The sequence below is a fragment of the Penaeus japonicus genome, unplaced genomic scaffold (assembly GCF_977035675.1).
Source record: "Penaeus japonicus unplaced genomic scaffold, GWHDUDI00000001_assembly GWHDUDI00001629, whole genome shotgun sequence".
NCBI classification, from domain to species: Eukaryota; Metazoa; Arthropoda; class Malacostraca; order Decapoda; family Penaeidae; genus Penaeus; species Penaeus japonicus.
Genome location: NW_028236031.1, coordinates 2501 through 12500, shown reverse-complemented (window position 1 = coordinate 12500; position 10000 = coordinate 2501). Strand labels below are relative to the sequence as shown.

Below are 10000 nucleotides of genomic sequence, written 5' to 3'. Positions count from 1 at the left end.
GTGCGTGTGTGTGTGTGTTTGAGTGTGTGTGTGTGTGTGTGTGTGTGTGTGTGTGTGTGTGTGTGTGTGTGTGAGTGTGTGTGTAAGGCCTGGAGAGATTTTATCATCATTTATTCTTGCTCCCACTTAGCTACGTCCATGCTGGTCTTGTATGATGTTTCCAGTGTTTGGAACGACAAAGGGAGGGAGGGAAGGAGGGAGGGAGGGAGGGGGGAAGGAAAGGAGGGAAGGAGGGAGGGAGGGAGGAATGGAGAGAGGGAGGGAGGAATGGAGGGAGGGAGGGAGGAAAGGAGGGAGGGAGGGAAGGAGGGAGGAAAGGAGGGACGGAGAGAGGGAGGGAGGGAGGGAGGGAGGGAAAAGAGAGAGAGGGGAGAGAAGAGAAGAGGAGAGGGAAAAATAAAAGAGAAGAGATCGAGATAGATAAAAGAGATAGAGAGAAGAGAAGAGAGTGAGTTGAGTGAGCGAGAGAAACGAGATAAAGAGAGAGAAAAGGAGAGATAAATAGATATACAGATAGAGAACCATAAAGAAAGAGAGAGAGAGAAAGAAGATAAACCTGATTTCGCGGAAACGTATTTTTTCGAAACATTTACTCAGCTACACGTTTCAAAAGGCGGTTTCTCGCGCCCTTGTTTTGGACTTTTTTTAATAAAATTGTTTTTCTTCCTTTTAATCAAAATCATATGATTCCATCTCTAGATATATCAGTTAACGTGTAAAAAAGAAAATGTATTGGAAAAGATAATAGATAAACACTTGTTTTTTATTAATACCAGCAGCAAAGCAGTAGTAATATTATCCCTAGATTTATCATTAACATAATAGCATTTTTTGTGCATAAAAACAACAATAATAATGACTTTAACTTTAGGGATAATTATGATAATTACATTCATTCTATCGATAAGAAGTCGTCAGAAAGTGAAAGAAAAAAGCACAAAATGTTCTACGTCTGAAGATGCTATCGTATTCAGAGAGATGTTGAGAGAGAGAGAGAGAGAGAGAGAGAGAGAGAGAGAGAGAGAGAGAGAGAGTAGAGAGAGAGAGAGAGATGCTATCGTATTCAGCGAGATGTTGAGAGAAAGAGAGAGAGAAAGAGAAAGAGAGAGATAGAGAAAGGCCGAGAGAGAGAGAGAGATGCTATCGTATTCAACGAGATGTTGGTCGTGTAACGCACTGACCAAAAATGTTGTGTAAAAACTCATGCTGAATGTTTCTCACCTTGGATGTCCCTTGATTAACGACTGGAGGAAGCCTACTATTTGGTAGTTAATTTCAACGAAACAGAGGCATGCGTTTTCCAGACAGAAAGCCGAATTCAGACACATGGCTACGTAATAATAATCTATGATAATAACAATAATAATGATAATATTAATAACACTAATAATAATGATAATAATAATAATAATGGTAATAGTGATAACAATGATGATAATGATAATAATATATAAACAAATAGCAACAACAACACCAATAATAATGATAATAGTAGTAGACAACAGCAGCAACAACAATAATAATAATAACAACAACAAACAATAATTATAATATCAATATTAACTCAGGATTTGGGGACAAGGCTCTTGTGCAAAATTAAAGTAGCTGTAATAAAAGAAAAAATATATAAAATTAATAAAAATTAGTAAAGTAGAAAAAAAGAACTTCTGTGCAATTGCAGCTGTCTGTTCAGTGTGCCCCTACATTACCCCCCCCCCCCCGTGCGAGAAACAGCCGGGGTTACCACCTACTAGCAGTGCAAGATTTAAGCTTAGGTCAGCAAGATTGCAAGCAAAGCACGTTACCATCCTATTCAACAACAAACTTACATTCACAGATAAGCTCACGTAAATAACAAAACATAAACACAGTACTTGAACTTTCCGATATTAAAAAAAAAAAAAAAAGCAACACAAATCTTTCTCCAGCAGGAGCTAAAACGGGTTGCATACAGCAGGCTCTCGTGACCCGCATTATGCAAATTCCCGGGATTGTCTATGAGGAGTATTTCTTCACATTTCGCCCTCTCTTCCTTCTTCCTTTAATGTCTTCCTTCTCCGGACTCATCCAACTGTGCTGGATGAGTTCGACCGGAGAGTCATCGTACATCTGGCTTTGGAAATTCGACTGGGGAAGGAGAGCCGTATATTAAAGGAAGGTATGGAAAGGGAGAGAGAAAGAGAGAAAGAGAGAGAGAGAGAGAGGGAGAGGGAGAGGGAGAGGGAGAGGGAGAGACAGAGGGAGAGGGAGAGGGAGGAAAGGAGAGAAAGGCTGAGCGAGGTGTGATCGGCGTAGGCGGGAGCGGAAGATGAGGTGAGTCAGAGCTAGAGAGAGCCCTGAGATTGAACACAGGCCCGCTAACGTGAGGGAGCGAGCAGTGGGCTGAGAAGGCGGCGACGGGAGCTCGAGGAGAGGAACGCGAGGGGAGACGACGGCGAGGGAGCTAACGGAGGGGGGCGGTCGCCCCCCGTGAGCGTGGTCGCGAGGAGAAGAGATGAGAGAGAGAGAGGGAGAGGATGAGAGAGGGAGAGAGAGAGGAGAGAGAGAGAGAGGGTGAGAGAGGGAGAGGGAGAGAGAAAGGATGAGAGAGGGAGAGGGAGAGGATGAGAGAGGGAGAGGGAGAGGATGAGAGAGGGAGAGGGAGAGGGAGAGGGAGAGTATGAGAGAGGGAGAGGGAGAGGGTGAGAGAGAGGGAGAGAGAGAGAGAGTTGGGGGAGAGAGAGTTGGGGTGGGAGAGAGAGAGAGAGGACGAGAGAGAGAGAGGGGAGAGAGGGGGGGGGAGAGGGAACAGGAGAAGGAGAGAGGAGAGAGGAACAGTGGAGGCGAGCAACAGGGAGCCGGGAGAGTCCCCGGGATGGTCATTCCCTGCGCAGAAGTGGTGAGAGAGAGGAAAGGAGAGAGAGAGAAAGAGAGAAAGAGAGAGAGAGAGAGAGAGAGAGAGAGAGAGATTGATGTGGAGAGTGAGAGATAAGATGGAATGAAAGAAGTAAAAGAAGGAAGGGGATTAAATGGAGAGTAGAATTGAAGTTCGGTGCTAAGTGAGAGAAATTGAAGTGGAAAGCAAAAAAAGGGAAAGAAATTAAGAGAAATTGAAGTGGAAAGAAAAAAAGAGGAGAAAAAAAATTGAACCGAAGGTAAAAGAAGGAAGTTTGAACTGGAGAGTAAACGAGGGAAAGCGGCTAATGCGAGGAGTAAAAAAGAGAGAGAGAGAGAGAGAGAGAGAGAGAGAGAGAGAGAGAGAGAGAGAGTGAGAGGGAGAGAGAGAGAGAGAGAAAGAAGGTTGGATGAGAGAGACGACTTGTGAGAGAGAGAGAGAGAGAGAGAGAGAGAAAGAGAGAGAGGGAGAGAGAGAGAGAGACCCTGCGAGGAAAGTAAAAAAAGAGGGAAAGAGGCCGGAGTGGAGTGTAAACAAGGAATGCCGGATGATAAGCACTCACCCATCCACCTTGAGAAGCTATCCACGGCGCAGTATGCCGCTCTGTAACAATGCCCATCACGTCAATGACACCAGCCACGTATTCGGGATGCCCTAAGATAAACAAAAAAACAAAAGAAACACCATTAAGGGAACATTCAGCATAAGCCAACATTAGATCCAAGAAATGAATCTCTTTCAAAAACTCAAATACGGCACAGTTCAAACCAGATGATTTCCCGATGAGTCACCCAACGTAGCTTAGCGATATCGCCGACCGTCACCACTACACTGACCTTGTTTGACACAGTCCGAGGCCAATCCGGCGGCTACAGCGAAGAGGGAAATAATCCTGGCCCAGTTAACCTCGCCTCTGAAGACATGGTGTGCCACCTGGACCAGCACCCACCTCACGACCTGGTGGGGGGGAGAAGGGGGGGGGGGGGGGGGGGGGTTGTTTGGGGGGGGTTGGTTGTTTGTTTGGTGTGATTGGGGGGGGTGAGGGGGTGGGGGTGTGAGGTGTGAATTGTGGGATGAGTATGGGGGGTTCGAATGAATGAAGCATATGCGTTTGTCAAGCTTTATGTATTAATTGTATGTTTGTATGTTTGGAATAAAGTGTCAAAAGCTATGGTAAAGGAGAAAAAATAAAAGGAAAACGAGAATAAGAAGAGGAAAAGGTTTACGAGAGTACGAAGAAATTCAAAAGGAAACAACGAGCTACCAATAACACAAAAACACATAAAACCCACAAACACTCACACACACACACACACACACAAACAACAACACACACACACACAATCAGACACACATATAAATATATATCTATATATATATGTATATAAATATATATATATATGAGAGAATATATATATATATATCAAACATATATATATCATATATAACCTATATTATATTATATATATATGTGTGTGTAGTGCGATGTGTGTGTGTGTTGTTGTAATGTTTGTGTGTGTGTGTGTGATGTGTATGGTACTCACTATCCTTATTCTCGTATGTATGTATGTATGTATGTATGTATAGTATGTATGTATGTGTGTGTTGTATGTGCGGCTGTGATAGATGTGGAGAGAGAGAGAGGAGGCGATCATATATGCGAGGATGATCGCGAGAGAGTGATCCAGAGATGATGACGATCAGGAGACACGAGAACTGCGACGTAGACGAAGGCACAAAGGAACGCCAGCGAGGGCGAAGCGGACAAGAAAGAGAAAAGACAGAGAGAGAGAGACAGATTTGAGGAGAGGACCCCGAGAGAGGAGAGAGAGAGAGAGGCGCAACGAGAGAGAGACCTCTGAGAGAGGAGAGAGCGGAGAGATAGAGCAGAGACGAGAGAGAGAGAGAACTTTAGAGAAATAGAAAGAGGCGAGAGAAAGCACAAAGAGACCTGAGAGAGAGAGGAGGGGAGACAGAAGAGAGAGAGAGAGAGATGAGATGGTCAGAATTTGAGGAGAGAGAGAGATTGAGAGGAGAGAGAGAGAAATCGAGAGATGGCAGAAGAGAGAGAGAGAAGAGAAGAGAGAGAGAGAAAGAGAGATTGAGCAGAGAGAGAGAGAGAGAGAGGAAGAGTAGAGAGTAAGAGAGAGAGAAGAGAGAGAGATGAGAGGAGAGAATGACCTCGAGAGAGAGAGAAAGAGGGAGAGAAAGAAAGAAAAAGAAAAGAAAGACAGAGAGAAAGAGAAAGTAGACAGAGAGAGAACGAGAGAGAGAGAGAGAGAGAGAGAGAGATCCGAGAGAGAGAGAGAGAGAGAGAAAGAGGAGAGAGAGAGACGGTAGAGGAGAGAGGAGAGGGAGAGAGAGAGAGAGAGAGAGAGAGAGAGAGAGAGAGAGAGAGAGGTTTAGAGGAGGAGACGAGAGGAAGGGGAGCTGGAGAGTGGGTAGAGAGAGACCCAATCGCCGAGAGAGAGAGAGTAGTGTAGAGAGAGAGATGAAAGAATAGTTTGTGGGGGAAAGAAAGAGAGAAAAGGAAGGGGAGGAAAGAGAGAATAAAGAGAGAAAGAGAGAGTGGTTTGTGAAGAAAAAGAAAGAAAGAAAGAAAGAGAGAGTGAGAGAGGAGAGAGAGAGTGAAGGAGAAGACAGAGACAGAGAGAGAGAGAGATGAGAGATGAGAGAGAGGAAAGAATGTGAGAGGAGAAGGAGATGAGAGAGAGAGTAGAGATGAGAGAGAGCAGAGAAAGACAGAGAGAGCAGAGATAGAGACAGAAAAGAGAGAGGAGAAAGAGAGAGAAAAAGAAAGAAAGAGTGAAAGAGAGAGAGAAGGGGACAGAGAGAGAGGAGGAGAGAAGAGGATGTGAGAGAGAGAGAGAGGAGAGAGATGACAGGATACGAGAGTGAGAGAGTGAGAGAGAGACGAAAAGAGAGACGAAGAGAGAAAGAAAGACGGAGAGAGAGGGAGAGAGAGAGAGAGAGTGGACGTGAGAGAGAGAGAGACGAGGAGAGAGAGACGAGAGAGCAGAAAACACATGAGAGAGAGAGAGAGAGAGACGAGGAGGAGAGATTCAGAGAGAGAGATTGAGAGAGAGAGAGAGAGAGAGGAGAGAGAGAGAGAGAGAGAGAGAGAAATCGAGAGAGACATCGAGAGAGAGAGTGAGTGTTTGAGAGAAGAGAGAGAGAGAGAGAGAGAGAGATGATGAGAGAGAGAGGAGAGAGAGAGCAGGAATGAAGAGAGAGAGAAAGAGAGGAGAGAGAGAGAGAGAGATGGAGAGAGAGAGGAAGAGGAGAGAGAGAAGAGGAGAGAGTAAAAGAAGAGAGAAAGAGAGAAAGAAAGAAACGGAGAAGAAGAGAGAGAGGATAGATGAGAGAGAGAGAGGAGGAGAAGAGTAGAGAGAAGAAAGACAGAGAGAGAGAGAGAGAGAAAGAGAGAGAGAGAGAGAGAGCGAAGCGAAGAGATCTCTCTATATAGGATATGAGACGAGAGAGAGAGAAAAATATCGAGAGAGAAAATCCGAGAGAGAGAGAGAGAGAGCGAGAGAGAGAGAGACGCAGCGAGAGATAGAGCGAGAGAGAGATACCGAGGAGAGGAGAAAGAGCGAGTGAGAGAAGAGAGAGAGAGAGAGAGAGAAAGAGAGAGGAAGGAAAAAGAGAGAAGAAGAGGAGAAAGAGAAAAAGAAGAGAGAGAGAGAGAGAGAGAGAGAGAGAGAGAGAGAGAGAGAGAGAGAGAGAGAGATAAAGAGAAAGAGAAAGAGAGCGAAAGAGAGAGAGGAGGAGAAGAGAGAGAGAGAAGAGAGAGAGAGAAGAGAGAGAGACAGAGGAGTAGAGACGGGAGAGAAGAGAGAGAGAGAGAAAGGTAAATAATAAACTAAAACTGTCTCGGTGTGTAAAAACGCCGGGCCACGTAGCCAAACCTGCAAAAAAATCTGACACTCCTTACTTTAATTCAAAGTAATATCCACAGAGTCAGAAAGTTCCCAAGTCTGGGTGGTTACGGGGTACCCAAAGACTAGGAATTTTCTGAGGGGTTACAAACATAACACTTATTCCCTAAATTTTTAAGGTTATTTTATTTTTTTTTTATCTATAATAATTCTCTCAATATATAGCAATCTCATTCTAGGATCTCTTTGTTTTTTTTTTTTTTATTTTTCTTTTTTTTTTTTTTATTTTTTCCTCTTTTTTTTTCCCTCTTTTGTCCCCCTCGAGATTCAGTAACATTCATTAATTTCAAAGTTGTAGATTGCATATGTCTTTGAAAGATCTGAACACAAACATCTACAGTAAAACATACAAAGGGTACACGGGGTTGATGGTACAAACAAAGCACTCAAAGCGGTACAATGGTACACGGCACTGACTAGGGTAACCACTATTAGACTAAAAAAAAAATAAGTACAAACAATCACCCAACAAACTAAAATAAAATCAACATTTTCCATATAGAACACAAACCATTCAAAACTTCTCTAAACAATCCAAATATGCCAAATACGATTTTCACTGGTAAAGTTAGAGAAGGACCCTGCAAAACAAACTGGTCCCACCTAAATTTTTCGAGTTTTATTTTTTTTTTTTTTTTTTTTCTTCCCCACGTAATGTGATTTAGCTTAAAAAAATCTGCCGTTTTAAATAAAAAAATTGTATAACTCCTCGTTTTTTTTTGATATGAAATATGTGGTGACCGGCATTAACGGCATCAGGAACTGTGGAATTCTAAATTCAAAAAAGAGTTTTTGGCCTGAAATTCTTATAGAGACAGGGAGAGAGAGAAAAGAGAAAGAGAGAGGGGGGAGGAAGGGAGGGAGGGAGGGAGGGAGGGAGGGAGAGAGTTGAGAGAGAGGGAGAGAGTGAGAGGATGAAGAGAGGGGAAGAGAGAGGGCGGGGGGGCGGGCGGGAAGGGAGGGAGGAGAGAGGTATGACGAGAGAGAGAGGAAGAGAGAAGAGATAGAGAGAGAGAAGAGCGCAGAGAGAGATGCGAGACTGAGAGAGAGAGTGAGGAGATGAAGCAGAGAGAGAGGATGAAGAGCGAGAGAGAGAGAGAGAGAGGAGGGAGAGAGAGGTGAGAGAGGGAGGGAGGGAGGGAGGGAGAAAGGGAGGGGGGATAAGGGGAGGAGGGAAGTGAGAGCAGAGAGAGAGGAGAGGAGGGAGAGAGAGAACGAGAGAGTGAGAGGGGGGGCGGGGGAAGGGAGGGAGAAAGGTTAAGGAGAGAGTGATAAGAGATGAGAGAGAGAGAGAAGTAGAGAGAGAGTAGAGATGGAGAGGAGAGAGTGAGAGAGAGAGAGATGAGAAGGGAAAGAGTGAGAGAGAGAGAGAGAGAGAGAGAGAGAAATGGAGAGAGTAGAAATTAGATAGAAAAATAGATTAGATAGATAGATTAGAGAGAGGGGGTGGGAAGAAAGGAGAAGAGAGAGGGGGGGGGGGAGGAAAGAGAGATGAGGAGTGAGATAGAATCCATAGAAAAAAGAGAGTGAGGGATGTAGAGTAGATTGAGAGTAAGAGTGACGAATCAGCTAAATGTTTACGAGAGAGAGAGAGAGGGGGGGGGGGGGAGAAAGAGAGAGAGAGAGTGAGAGAGAGTGAGAAAGAAAGAGAGTGATGGATGTAGAGAGAGAGAAAGATTGTGTGTGAGAGAGCTAGAGATGAGAAGGAAAAGAGAGAAGGAGAGAGAGATTGACAGGAGTGAGGGATGAGAGAGATGAGAGAGTAGAGAGAGAGAGAGAGAGAGAGAGAGAGATGAGAGAGGAGAATGAGACTGGGAGATAGACAGAGGTAGAGGACGAGAGGAGAGTAAGAGAGAGAATAGAGAGGAGAGAGAGACGAGAGATGAGGATGTGAGAAGAGAGAGGAGAGAGAGAGAGAAGACGTGAAAGAGAGAGAAAGGATCGAGAATTAGACGACGAGAAGAAAGAGAGAGAAAGCAGAGAAAGAGAAAAGAAAAGAGAGAAGACGAGAGCAGAAGAAGAAATAAGAAGAAAGGGAGTACAAGAAAGGGGATGGGGGCATTCAATTATCGTTAAAAAAAATCCTCAACCTTAACCCATTACACTACTGGGTTAACCCCCATTTCATGTTATAAAACAACCAGATAAACACGCTGCTCTAATCGTGAATTGATAACAACATGAACAAAAACTGGATGTAGATGAATTTCCTCTTTCTCCGTTGAAAATTTTCTTCCCCTCTGGCTAAAAAGATGGCAGCATCTTCTATATACAATCCTTGCAGTGACGCCTAACACAATCTTGAAAATCTTACGTTAACATCATCAGAAAGAAACATAGGATATATATTTATTAAAAGACAAATGTGCAAAGTAAGTTCCGCTATTAAAAAAACACATCTTTTCGTGCAATCTAACTTGCGTTTAACTCCGGACGTTCATTTCCCTGTACGTTCTATTCCGCCGTCATTTCTTTATGATATAACGAAATCCTGTTCTCACAAAACCTTGCTTTTTGACGTTTTACTTTTAATAAGATCAGACATGTTTATGGAATGGGATCGTAAAAACAAAAAAAAAAAATTGCTCATGGTAAACACCTGGGTGGACGCGTACAACCCACGAGGTTTCGACCTAATTAGCTCTTGTCGTATGCTATTTTTGATTCGACTTTAACATAAAGTGATGAGGTTAGACTTGAAAAACCAAAAATTTATTCTATACGCTGGAGTCAGTGACATGTCGACGTCGTTACCCACATAGCAGGGTAATAGATGGTGTGGAGAAAAATACTAAAGACTAGGCAAACTTATGTGCTACGCAAGATGGATATTTATAAATAAATGGATGAAAAGAGATACATAAAAATAAAAAGTTAGAAATAAAACATAACGACCATTCCCCGGGAAATTGCGGGACCAGGTTATCTAACCCCTTCATCATGTCATTCACAAAACACACACACCACACACACACACAGCACACACACCCACACACAGCACACACTCAACACAAAAAAAAAAAAAAAAAAAAAAAAAAAAAAAACACAAAAAAAAACGCACTCACTCACCACTCATTCAAATATCCAGCTATAATACAATAATACACAAAACGAAATAACATCGAATACCCCTCCCAATGCCAAAGACTAGGGAAAGACAAAGAAAGTTACACAGACGGAACGGACC

At 43.4% G+C, this 10000-nt stretch overlaps 1 protein-coding gene across 1 annotated transcript in view; it reads right to left on the bottom strand.

Moving 5' to 3' along the window:
* Positions 1–1995: 1995 nt before the first annotated feature.
* Positions 1996–10000, bottom strand: part of LOC147466339 (bcl-2-related ovarian killer protein-like) — a gene marked incomplete at its 5' end in the record, with an annotated part of 10501 nt that continues 2496 nt past the window's right edge. Inside the window, 3 exons of the mRNA XM_086535627.1 lie at positions 1996–2127; positions 3438–3529; positions 3712–3832. Of these exons, the coding sequence (XP_086391753.1) occupies positions 1996–2127; positions 3438–3529; positions 3712–3832 (345 nt within the window). The remainder of the gene's footprint in view (positions 2128–3437; positions 3530–3711; positions 3833–10000) is intronic.